This window comes from Chamaea fasciata, unplaced genomic scaffold, assembly GCF_029207755.1.
Source record: "Chamaea fasciata isolate MVZ Bird 193981 ecotype frontalis unplaced genomic scaffold, bChaFas1.0.hap1 SCAF_1, whole genome shotgun sequence".
In the NCBI taxonomy this organism is placed as follows: Eukaryota; Metazoa; Chordata; class Aves; order Passeriformes; family Sylviidae; genus Chamaea; species Chamaea fasciata.
The window spans coordinates 108836493-108849970 of record NW_027094086.1 but is presented as its reverse complement, the minus strand read 5'-3'; the positions used below and the strand labels follow the sequence as shown (position 1 = coordinate 108849970).

Below are 13478 nucleotides of genomic sequence, written 5' to 3'. Positions count from 1 at the left end.
AGGGATAACCAGTTACTCAGCTGGGCAAATGCTCTTCTCCTAAGAAAAGCACTTTGCAGTGTGTGCTGTGTGGTCGTTAGTCTTTGAAGTAAAAAAGGCTCTAAGGCCAATGGATAAAACATGGCTTATTTAATAAAATAGATGTAATTTGAATTAAGAGGACAGAAAACAGAAGAAACAGAAACCCTCATCTGTAGTACCGAAGGAGAAACTTTCTACCCGTCTGTGAGAACTTGTAAAAGCACTGCTCCTCTGTTCATCAGGAGGGAGTGAGGTGAATCCAGGAGCATTGTCCTTCCATTTTCCTCTTTGCCTGTGCAGGCAACTAGAATAGATTTAGCCTCTACTCTACTGGGGAAGATAACAGGTGTTTAAACAGCAGGAAAAATTGTATTTATCCATCACTTAAGAAAGCAGCAGAGGAAATGGGAAGCAGTCCAGCTGGACTTTGCTTTTAAACTTCCAGGTTTAAACTCCTGAAATGGAGACTGGTGTGAGGCAAGAGTAAGATGGTACAGCCCAATAACTGGGCTTAGAGAAGCCCTTAGAGAAGAGTAGAGAGCTGCATTTTTGGGAGCTTGACTGACAGACTTGCTTATACAGACTCTGTCTTGGGGCTCAAGCCAGCTATCAGGTTTTCACCAGGAACTGTTCTCTTTCTTATATGAAAAACAGGGGGGGTGTGGGGGGATTAGCTTTGTGTTGTAATACAAATGCCTGTTTTGTGGTCTCCTTTTCATTGCTGCACCCGGAGGTTTAGAGTTCAATCACCCTAAACTTACACATTTAGTAATGAGTTTTTTAACCTGTTTTTTTAACTCATCATAGGCTTCTTTACAGTTGTTTTTTTGTTTTTTTGATTTTGGTTTTTGGGTTTTTTTTGAAACTTCCCATTATTTTCTTATTCTGGCAAGTTGTCAATGTGTATATTATATATATACTGACTTGGCAGTTTGAGGTTAAAGCTCCACCTGGCCCATCCCTTGAGTATTTAGTCACAGTAATGCCTCTTGGTCAGAAGCATACCAAAAAAAAAAAAAAAAACGAAAAAAGAAAAGGAGATAACTTTTAGAAATACTTTACTCAAAAAAGTTTGTATTTCTGTGTTCAGGAGGTGCAATAAACCAGTTGTTTTGAAGAAATTTATTAGAGGAGAAGGCATTGTTCAGGCAAACATTGAAGAATTATGTTTAAACCTGCCAGACACTAAGAAGAAGTAAACTATACCAATGGAAGCTATTTAATTTATGTTTATAAAAGTCACAAAGACATAGTGGGTGGTGAGGGGAAGACAACTATTCACCCTCAGAATATAATAGAAAAACCTACATCCAAACAGTGTGATAGAAAGTGTTCCTAATCTGACTATTTCTGGGAATTACATGCCAGGAGCCTATCACCTAAAACATTGACTGAAATTAATTACATATTTTTTATGCAAACTGTGTAAATTCATTAGTAAAAGCTTCTAGAAAAATCTAATATGCATCTGCTTATTTTTGAATTTATTTGGAACTTGGAACTCATACAATGTTCTTTGACAGAATTGGTTTTGGTGATAGATATGTTGGATATCCATCGAGTATTTTTTGCTTCTTTTGTACTTGTAAGCAATCGTTGAAATGCAACCACTCGAGAAAGAAAATGGAACTCAGTCTGAGATTCATTCACATAGCAGGAGTTCTCTTCTCCACAGGTGCTTATTACTATGTTACACATAACCATAATAGCTGAGCCCCATCAGCTGTGATTTCTGAATAAATTCTGTCGTTTGTCATTCCCACTGTTCTGTGCTTACCCCAAGAGGGCCATTTTTTGTGAGGTTGTATTTTGTCGCTTGTTTTATTTTCACACTTATTCTGTGTATACATCTGTGAATACATTATGTTACCTCCTTGGGGAGGTAAGCACACACGAGTGCACATTCAGAGAGGGAGAGGCATTGTCTCTCTGTTCTCTGTCCTGTCCCCCTCTGCTGTGTTTTGTTGGGGGAAATAGTGTTGCGTGGGGAGGCGGGGGATAATGTTTGCAATGACCAAGGGGTTCGACCACCTTCTTAGAAATAGCTCTTGCACACGTGGCTGTCGTCTTTTTGGAAGCGAGTTTCACTTCATGAGACAATCAGTTGTTGTTGGCTGCTGCCCTTTCCTTAGAACATTCTGACAATCTTCTTGCCCTAAACAATTTGAAACATCCTGAAAGTAAAGCCTGAGATTTTCAAATTTGGGATGCTTTGAGGTTCAGCTTGTACCTCCTGAATTTCAGTGCGACAAACTTTCTCAGTGTATCAACATTGATGACCACATTAATCATCCACTCAGGGTGATCATCCAGCTGGATGGTCCAAGTAAGGTTTTCTCGGTATTGCTGAGTGTAAACCAGTGCCTACATTTCACTTCAGCTAATCTTCCTCAAACCAGGCAGGTTGAATTGCAGCACTTCTCTTTCATATGAGACCCATGTTTTGCTTCCAAGGAAGGAGTGTGGAGAGGAGCCTTTTGGCTTCAAATGACAAGTCCAGTTGACAGTCCCTTTTGCCATTTGACTCCTTATAGAATAGCCTTTGGCAGGCAATGTATGAGAACCCTAATTTGTTACAGTTGTCAGAGAGATGTGCATTGCTTTCTTTTCTGTTCTGCCTGGTTTCCTGTGGAAATTAGGCTTTTTCTGTCATGCTCTCTCTCTGACAGGCTGCCCAACCCTATCCTATTTACTTTTTTAATCCATTGGCAAATTTTAGTCCTATTTAACACTGAAGCAGATGCCTTAATGGTATTGAGTTCTACCACTGTAATGAATACTGGCAGCCTGATAGACGAGAGAGATGCAATTAATGCCTGTTCTGATGAAAAGATTTCAGTGTGTGCTCAGCTTTTTCTAGGTATCAAGCTTTATTAGCTCTGTTGTGAACAAAACTGCCTGTTTTTTTATTGTAGGCATTATTGTAGTGTTTTAATTGGTAGCTTTGCCTCTGTGGTTTATCTTGCTATCATGCATCAGGGCCCTAATGAGGGTTCAAAATGCCACTGAGCATAACAGTGTTGCGTGTGTGGGCTGATACTACTAGGCATCAGCGTTACTAGTTCTGGAAGATAATAAAACTGCGTAAGGACAAAATTCTCTTCTTTCATCACTCCCCCTGACCCTGACTCCTTAGCTGTTCTTGTTTTAATGGGAAGGCCAGGATCTGCTGCCTGGGGTCTCCATCCTGAAGCAAAGATTGCAACATCTTGGGCTGCTGAATGCTTTTCCATGCCAGAAATCCTCCTTGAATCATAGAGCCCTCACCTTCATCAGCTTTTGTCCTGGGACCTGGGGCTCCTGCCTGACCTTCTGTGCAGAAACAATGCTTTGTCTCTCCCCATTGCTGCAGACAGCATGCCTGCTGTGGTTGGAGGAGCAACATGGAGATGGTTCACTTCCTCTCTTCTGCTAGAAAGGTTGTCCATGTAGTACCATGGCAGGAGGGAGTAATGGAGATTAAGACAAACTAGTCTAGCCATTCCATTTAATCTCTGGGATAGTTCCATCACTTTACCCAAGGAAGCCAGTTTGACTTGCATAATTCAGACATTTCCTCTTTTACATGATAATCTCTTACCTTTTTCATTCAGCACGTTCTGTAAAAATGTGGCAGAACAAGGAAGTTTTGCCATCTGGACAGAAAAAAGTCATAAAGATTATTTACTTGAAAGTGCAAGGAGTATCTGTTTGAGCACCTAGTCTAATTTAGTAAAACCCTTGTACAGGGTGTGAGCAGCAGAAACATACATTGTTTTCAAATTTTAAATTTATTAAAAGGCATATATTGGAAATACGCTTAAATATGTTGTATGTGCAAGTTCAAAAATTATACGGTTTAGATCACTGTTTTACTTGTCTTTTAGATTGGAAGTTTAGAATTGACCTTTCAGATTTTCATAAAACAGGCTGGTTTTATTTTGAGTTACGAATCTGAGGCAGAAGTGGCAAATAAGGTGATATATAGCCCAGTAATGTGATTATTTTTAAAATTCTAGGCTTGGCTCACAATGATGTTCTTGATCATCTCATCAATAGATGATCTTGATTGAGTTCCTGAATAAGTATGCAATAAGTGTATTCTTTTTTTCCTGTAGCAAGGTATTTAAATGTTAATTTAAGAGTAAGTCAGCGTGTTATGAATAAGTTTTCTTGCAGCTTCGTCTGTTTTGTGGTACCTCTAAATTTTGTTTAGACTTTTGTGTTACTCTAGTCTTAAAAGTAGTTTTTATCAGCAATTGGAAATAGTAAGGTGCTCACCACTAGTTCTGAGAAATAGAGAGAATGAATGTGAGTGCACTCTGTGTTAAAAGCTTTTTTTTACTCGTTTTTCATTGATTCTTATTTTTTCTTCTCGTAGTGTATGTCCTAGTTGTATGTGCCAAAATGCGTGAGGAGTTTGCAGACTTGTGTGCTGTCAAACTCTTCCTTCTGCAAGCTTTTTTATTACTCCTATCATGAAATATATTGCCTAATTTGTAAATATCAAAAGCACTGTAAAAGGGGAGAAAGCAATTTACTTGATACTATGCAAACACAATTTATTTCAGCTTTTTTTAAATAAGTGAGCTCTTCTGCTGTAATACAGGAAACTTTATGCAGAGGGCCTGAAAACACTTTCACATTTAGCAGTTGTCTTAATATTGGTCCTAACTAATAAAGCACCTAAATCTCTCTGAAATGAAGGATATCATTAATGTTGCTTGACAAAATGGAGCTATTATGAATAATATGACCCTATGGGTCAGAACAAAACAAACTTTTTGTTTTCAAAACTATTGGTCAGAAGGATTTTTTTATTACTCTGTGCCAAGGTTTTTGACTTTCATAAACTGATTTTTGATTTGTAAAGGGTTCTGAGAGCAGCCCTGAAGTTTCACATGGCTTCTATGGCTTGGCACAGCTGAAGCGCCTGGAGCAGCAACCTGGCTTTTCTTAGGGTTGTCTCTCTGGAATGAGTAAATTTTGCTCTGGTTCATGACTCAGGGAGAGTTTAAGTGGGTTGACCATGGGTGTCTTAAGGGAACATAGGAATTTTTGGTTTCCAATTCTAAATTTAGAATATGCATTTCTCATTTTCATTTCACACCTGCAAAAGTTATTTGAAGAGTATAACATGAATATGTGGAAAGAGTGTAAAAATTTCCCATTGAAATTTTGTTTATGTTTTTGTTCTCTTCATTCCAGTGAAATGAAGCAGAAGTTGGATGAAGAGGGTAACAAGTGCAGCATCCTTTCCAAGCAGCAGAAGTTCAATGAGCACTGCTGCATTCGCTGCTGTTCGCCTTTCACATTTCTTATCAACAGCAAGCGACAGTGCCAAGACTGCAAGTACAACATCTGCAAGAGCTGCAGCACTTACCAGAAGAAGGAGAAGGCTTGGATTTGCAGTGTCTGTCAGCAAGCAAGGTAAAGGCCTATTTTTCAGCAACTTGTGCAAAACAGCTGTGGCCTGACCTGAGCTTTTCCTTGTATTTGTCAGTAGTTAACTCTGGTGGGACAGAACATGAAGTACCCATTTATATAGAGGTTGATTTATTCCTGACGTGCCTGGTTTTTGTAGAGGTTAATTTGTTCTGAGAATGTTTGTTTACCTGTTGCGTTTTCCAGGCTTGTTTAGCTGGACTGATGTATCAGCAAGCAGTAACTGGGCATAACTTGTGCAGGACTGGGATGTTCTGAAACACCTGGGTTACTAATGGAACCTGAGCACAGATGGTGGTACGGCAGTTAAAAGTTTGGCAGCTAATCCCACTGATGGGTCAGGAATGGAAGGAAGAATATTTGTGAATAGATCATCCAGCTGTGACTGTGTTTTAGAGTGTATTTCTTAATGCCAGCTTACTGGTTGGGCTGCCTTGAGCCTATTTTGGCAGGTACCCAAAGAAAATAGTGGTGCAACCTGTTATAATTTATAACATCTACTAAGAATATGGTGCCAGGCTTCTATTTGCAGAGGGTATCAGGGATTTACTATATCACCCTTCTGAGGGTAAGAGAGCCCCAACATTTAAAGATAGCACCAGAAAAACAAAACATTTAACAGTGGCAGAGGGGCCATTCCTTGGATGGTGACTGTGCTGGTCCTTGTTGCCAAGTTCCAAAAGCAGCCATAACTGTGGTGACGTAGTCCTGACCAACAAGTCAAAGTCTTTTTAACTCAGACAAGAAGGGTGAATGAAGTAACTCAATTCCTTGTAGTTTAATTTTGACCACTGGTGACTAAAACTAATGTGACAAAAATGCCTTTTTATTCTACATCTTTCTCTTTACTAGAGAACACAGGATGAAGACAAGAGACAAGTCTCTGCAATGCTTTATGATACTCCTGTGGTCACCAAAGCCATACTATTCCCTCTTGTTTCCCATTAACTCCCACTTGAAATCACAGAATCAGTAGGTTGGAAGAGACCTTCAAGATCACGAGTCCAACCCATGCCCCAACACCTCAACTAAACCATGGCACTGAGTGCCACATTCAGTCTTTTTTTTAAAGACATCCAGGGCTGGTGACTCTACCACCTCCCCAGGCAGACAATTCCAGGACTTTATTAGTCTTTCCATAAAAACCTTTTTCCTAATATCCAACCTTTATTTCCCTTGGTGCAACTTAAGACTGTGTCCTCTCCTTCTGTCAGTTGCTGCCTGGAGAAAGAGACCAAACCCCACCTGGCTACAGCCACCTTTCAGGAAGCTGTAGAGAGTGATAAGGTCACCTCTGAATCTTTGCTTCTCCAGGCTAAACACCCCCACCTCCCTCAGTCATTCCTCACAGGGATTGTGTTCCAAGCCCCTCACCAGCCTCGTTGCCTCCTCTGGACACGCTCAAGCGTCTCAATGTCCTTCCTAAACTGAGGGGCCAGAACTGGACACAGCACTCGAGGTGTGGCCTCACCAGTGCCAAGTGCAGGGGAAGAATTACCTCCCTGCTCTTGCTGGCCACACTATTCCTGATACAGGCCAGGATGCCATAAGCTTTCCTACAGAGTCTGTGAAGTAAGTGTGTGCCCTTTGACACAGGTCCTTAAAATCATAGGAATCCTAGATAGACAATGACAATTTCCAAACATCAGTCTTTGAAGGCAAAGGTGGTTGTGTTCTTTGGGGCACCTGATCCTTCTCTGCTTTTTACCCTGGAAAACCTACAGAAACCCCCTTTTCCCTGGTGAGGAGGCAGATGAATGGCAGGAGTATCTTTTCCAGCAACACAGAGAGCTGCGGAGCCAGTGCTTGTTTCTGCCTTAGTCATTCAACCATTTCATATTACACCTCTTTCTTCCATTTATTCTGTGTTCACCCGTAGGGGCATCAGCACAGCAGCTAGGTTTGTGGATGCTGATGAACTGCACTTAAAATACGTTTTGCTGACTCCACAGAATATGTCTCAGAAGAATTTAATTTCAGAAGAAAAATCTGTAGCTATATTATAAAAATGCTGTCTCTGACCCTTGAAGTCAGGGCTTTGCCCACAGTCCTGTGCAGCACACAGAGTCACCCACTTGTAACTCAGTTATACACATTTTCTTTATTTATGAGACCTGACACACAGCTTGCGTAATTTTTCAGTGAATAAATTAACTAACACTGCTGCTAATCATTTTATGTTCTGGTTTATTGCTCTGTGCTACTTAAAAATCCCTGTAGGTAGATCACGGGCTAGTATTCCTCAGAGGCTGCTGATGTATTTTGATTTGGTGGGGGATTTTTTTGTATTTAGGGAGAGGTGGGTGGTAAAATTTTTGGGGGTTTAACTCTTGGTCAGTATTTCTTCCAGCGGAAAGCACAGCAGTCTATTGTGAGTTCCTGTTGTCTTCACAGTGACTTATTCCTCAGGTGGACTGTGTTCTCCTGCCTCTCCCCGGCTCCTCTGCTTGTGTCTTTTATTTTAGGTTTGATAAGGCAGCAGAGATAGAGGAGGTGGGTCTTGGTTTAGCTGTTTTTTGCCTGCACATCTTAGAGTAGATGCACAGTAGAAAGTGAGCGCTAGTGGGCTAGAAATATCTGAAGGCAGTGTTTTACACTCAAGAAAAGCAGACATGTTGGGTTAGTCTTTTAAGTTTTGACCCCAGTGGAGATACCTATTCTGTTGATTTTCATCTTCCGAAGCAGACATCTGCATTAGCATTTAGCAGAGAGTGAAAATTCAGGTCAGCATTTGAAACATAGAACATTGTAGAAAATCGGTCAAAAAAGTTAGTCTCTGCTTCTTCCAAAAGCAGAGAACTAAACAGTAAGCCGATGAAAACTTTGGTGTTTGAATTCCTTTAAAGCACATCTGCTGTTGCCATATATCTTTTAAAAAGTTAGAAATTGGGCTTGGTATGGAATCTCAGGCTCAAAAATGTCTTTACAGCAATGTCTGTAATAATCTTGTGAAGAGCAAGAGAACCTTCCTTCAATTTCCCAATTTCCCAGATTTAGCACACATGCTACAAATGCTTTTTGATTTAGATTTGTCTCTGAATACTATTGTTAATGTTCTTCAGGGTTTCACCTCTCGTGTATCTTCTTAGTCTGTAAGTACTCTTTGATAAAATTATGTAATACTAATTTCAAGTTTTTGATTCCTGTATAGTGCAGTTCCGATTCTTCCAAAGCTTTGTACAATGTCTCCTTGTTAGACACCTGTCAGACAATGTATAAAGGCAGCTTGCTGAGGTCTGTCCTTTTTAAGTCCTCTTGGCTAAGTAGATTCCAGGTACAGTTTTTTTTGCCCTCTATTAACGCTTTTGATGCCAGACACAGTGGTTCTTTGCTCATTTAGTAGAAATAGGTCATGCTTTCCATGTGTGTGAGATCACTTTTCTTTTCCATTCTCCAAGGAGCCATAACCCAGAACACCCTGCTTGTGATACTCTGCTTTCTGGTTTAACACTTGTACTAATAAAAATAATAAAATATAAAAGAGAAAAAAAAGAAAAAAGAGAAAAAAAGGGGACATAATCCATTAAAATGCATATTTTTGCACGTTTTCTAAAATAATCACGTTTTGCTTCTGCACTGTAGTATAAGTATATAGAGTCCAATCCAAAATAAGGTGCACAAACATCTGGCTGTCCACCTCAACTTTTCATGACTGAATTCCCCTGCGTTCTTGGTTCACTTCTTCTGGTCTCACCATCTGTATGTTAAAATATTTCTGTCTCTGTTGTGCGTGGGAGCATGGGCACCTAATCCTTTCATGCCTTCAGATCCATCTGGTGTGTGATTTTCTCAGTTGTTCTCGAAACTCTTGCTCAGGTAGTGAAAGTTCATCACTTAATGGACTCCTGCCTTGCTTTCTTGAGCCAGGCCATGGGTGAGAAGGTCTGCAGGAAGTCATTATTCTGCTTTCTTATTATTCTGGTTGGTGGTGGTCCTTTGCTAGTAACAGTTATTAAGAGGAAGAGACTCAGTCACTGGTCCTTTTCTCCATTATGTTATAAACTAGCGAAGAGCACAGTCATGCTGCACGTACTCAGGCTTCCTGCAGTCAAAATAGTGTTTTAGGTGGCTCAAACTGTGTCTCAAAAATTGTCACGCTGGTTGCTTGCAGCAGAGATTTATTTGAACATTTAAGAGAACTGCTCTTTTTCTTTTTTTTTTTTTTTTAAACTTTGATTTTCACACACCCTATTTAACTGCTGCTTTGAAAAAGAAGAAACCAAAGGTATATCAATTACCTTCATCAACTCTTCAATCCAGAATTGTTGAATGTTCCTTACATTTTCTTTTGGTTTTTTGGGGGTGCCTTGCTGAATATAACAAGACTGTAACAAATTGCATCAGTAGTAAATGTAATTGTCTTACTGGAACTTGAAAATTTGTTAGCCTAATTAGATATACATTAGGATTTTTCAGTGCACATCAGAGTGAGATCTGAGAAAATGCATTAAGGTCCAGTCTACATGCAGTACCCAGTACATTTTTCTGCAACTGGCACGTATTGGAATTAACATTCATGTAAAAAATGGAGCAATGCTTCTGAGAAAATGAGAATTGCAACGGAAAATAAAAGTCTAGACTCACTTGGCAGGCAGAACACTCTTCAAATAGAAAGGAGCTTTGCCAGCTTCAGGAACAGTCCTAAATAAAATCTTTATATTTCATATGGTTTTGTTTGGAGGGCTCTGTAAAACAATGTGATGTGTGTCAATGTCAGCAGAACAAAGCATGTATTTGTGGAAACATGATAAAGTTTAAGTGAGCTTGCCAAAAGGATACATCTCTTCTGTTTAGCTGATGCAAGTTTTAGTGTAAAACTCTTTACAGTCTCTACAGGGAAAAAGGGAAAGAAAGCACCAAAATTTGGCAAAACACTGGTGTGGTACTTGAGGAAAAGTGATACTTCTGATTAATAACTGAAGTTTGTATTTGTTTGTCTGTAACAAAAACAGTCAGTTTCAGGACTTAGTTGTGGAGAACTAATGAAGATACAATGCTGCTTAGCAATTTTGTTTTGCTTTCAAGCAGGCTCAGCCATCTGGTAAAAGGAAGCCGAAATGTATTTTAGGTAGTCTGCCTCAGCCATAGCTCGGAGTTTTGTGTATAGTTTTGTGACAGTTGCTATTTCTGCTGTTTGAGGTCCCTGTCTGACATTAGTGAGAACTTCTACAGAACTTAGAAGCTGTGACATTGTCAAGTAAATGCCAAGAAATGTGTTTTTGCCTCCAAGATCATAGAATTGTATAGGAACGTTCACTTGCTCTGTGGCATAGCACAGAAGATAAAGTCTTAGTTTTACCATGTGCCTGTTGTCTTCATTTGACCTATATGGTCTTGTTCTGCTTTTTTGAAAGTTCTCTGAATGATTCCATTCGTATTGTACTTAAAGGATTCACTAATTTTAAGTAAATTGCAGTGAAAATTATTTTTCTCAGCTGTATATACTTGTAGAAATTGATGTAATTCCTTCAAAAAATGCTGCTCTATTCTAAGTTTTTTTCTTCCTCCTTGTCCTGCCACTGTCTCTCTGTTTTGTATCCTGTTGCTTGACCTCCTTGTCCTTACCATGCTTTGGCATCACAGTGGATCATAGACACCATATCCTTTTGCTCACTGTACCTACAAAGAGCAAGGACAAGAGCTTTGATTTTGCACAGGAGCCAAGAACAGTCTTTGGTTTATTCATTTGTTCCCTAACTGGAGGAGGAGAGAGAGAAATGTGCAGACTGGTTGCTTTGACAGGTTGATCTCTGCTGGGTTTTTTGCTATACTGATCTGTCTTAATTATTTTGAAGTATGCGCTGTGAAGAATTTCATTTTTGCTAGACAGAATAAAGCTGAACTTGCATAACATACAGCAGACTGCAATGCTGCACTTAGATTTAAGAAAAGTATCTAAAAATGGAATTGAAGAGGAGAGTAAGAAAGAGAGGTCTATTAAAACAGCTAAATACTAGTGCTGATTAGGAGATCTTTTCTAGCTTCAAGTAGCCTTGAAAGTGAATGTGTGCCTGAGTGCCTGGAGGACTAATCAGTGTTTTAGAAACTCTGGATCCCAGTTTTAGCTGTCAAGTCACCTTGGGGAAACTTCCATGTGTCAGATTTCCCCCTGTGCAGAATGGATTTGATGACCCTGAGCTCTTGGAAGTTACTGGTTAGAAAGTTAAATGCTCTGGTTATAAAGTGCTAAGTATTATTAATGTGCTGTTATTAGAGGAGTTTTGCTGCAGTCAGCATGCCTAAACCTCTGTGGTTTTCAGTTGCACAGAAAGGTTAATTCCTGGATTCTCCTAGGGAATGAATGAGGGTAGAATATCACGGCTTTATGTTCAATGTTCATATATAAATGCTTGCCTGTGTTTGGCTTCACCTACCTTCAGCAAGTCAAGGTAAGAAAGGCTATTAAACATTTTCCCTAGTAGTAATAAATATTACATTAAAAAATCTTGGGACTGCTAACCTGGGAGAAGCTGGATACGAAAGGATGTAACACAGTTTTTCCACATAATAAGCAGCATACAAATTATTTGTTGGACTTACTTAGCCTTTCAGTTTTGCAAAAGCTGAGGGACTCTCAGTGAGGGTGACAAATTAAAAGCTAATTAAAATTGCACGAGATTCTTAAAGTATGGGCACTTAATGTCACGTGGGAACATCATGCCTTACAGTAGCTGAGATGGAAAATATTAAGTATCAAGCACAATTTATGGAAGAACTTCCCTTGCATCAGTTCTGCAACTGGAACTTTATGTGCTGTTCATCATAAAATGTATGTAATAAAGCAAGAAGCCATGCTGTGGTTAACACTCTAGAGGTAGCTCTAAGCAGAGTGCCCTTTCACGCAGCCATATCACTGAACATTTTTTTATTATCACCAATGAAAGATTGCTACCTGGTTTGATGTTTGATATTTGTTTCAGCATTTGGTGAGTCTTCATACTTTCTTCTATTGTATTTGTGCAATCACCAAGATTTAACAAAGTAAAGTTTGCTGTGGTTTGCAAAGAGGTTTTTTTTTCCTTGGTGAGAAAATTAGAAATCCTCTGGACTTGTAGCCACTGGCAGCGAAGGGCAGTAACAAATGCTTATTTCCTCTAGCTAGTGCAGTTTGCGGTAGTACCTTCTTAAAATGTTCTTGTGTTACCAAAGAAGTTAAAATGGGAATTTAATTTATCATTTTATAAAAGATTGACCACATCAATAAACAAGTCACTCTGTGTTCTTATCGTTCAGGCCTACCTTTCACATGAAATAGATACTGAAGCACTCACTGCTTAAGTGTCTCCAGTAAGAATCTATGAGATCCTACATTCACGTGTTCCATCCTGCTTCTGCAACTTGTGGGAAAAAGGAGGTGGAAAAAGCAATTGCCCGTGTCTGACAAAGATGACGTTTTCCAAACCAATTTGCTGAATTAAGTATTTAGGTTTCTTGTACTTTTTTTGTAGTAGAGTATCTTTTCTGCATCTAGGTTTTTGTGAAATCTTCTTTCAGATAAGCACTGCATGAATCTGGTTAGAGAGATAATTACTCTTCTTATATCTTCCACTCACTCTGCTTGCAAAATATGACCCTAGTTTTGTGGATCATGAGATAAATAGTAATGGTTGCCTGTTACCTGTTCTGGAAGTGTTTTTCATGCACTTTCCTTTCATACATCCCAGCTGCATCTTCTGCTAGAGCTGTCCAGGCAAACATCTTGTCCACTCTAGTGCAGGAGCTAACAGACAGCTCTTTCATTTATCTTGTTTTCACGAACAGGATCATGTTAACGTAGTGGAAAACCCATCTCTGACCTAAAGCTGTCTTTGAGTTTCCACCCCCTTTCATTTAAAGTTGTTTTATGCTTTTTTAAAATTTATTTTTGCAGCAGCAGCTTCAAAAAAGGAAGATTGAATTTTGACATAGACATAAATAAAAATTGCTTAAAACCAGAGCCCTTTTGCTTGAAGAAGTTGTGAAGTCTTTGGAAGTGCTGTTTGATCATAGCAAAAGAAAGCTTTTGTTTTCAGATTAGTATTGGGTTTATAGTG

General features: G+C 39.3%; 1 protein-coding gene across 4 annotated transcripts in view; it reads left to right on the top strand.

The window, feature by feature from the left end:
- MYRIP (myosin VIIA and Rab interacting protein) overlaps window positions 1-13478 on the top strand; it is a 207894-nt gene that overhangs the window by 89697 nt on the left and 104719 nt on the right. For all 4 annotated transcript variants that reach the window (XM_066193057.1, XM_066193049.1, XM_066193040.1 and 1 more), the window contains exon 3: window positions 5209-5430. In XM_066193057.1, the coding sequence (XP_066049154.1) occupies window positions 5209-5430 (222 nt within the window). The remainder of the gene's footprint in view (window positions 1-5208; window positions 5431-13478) is intronic.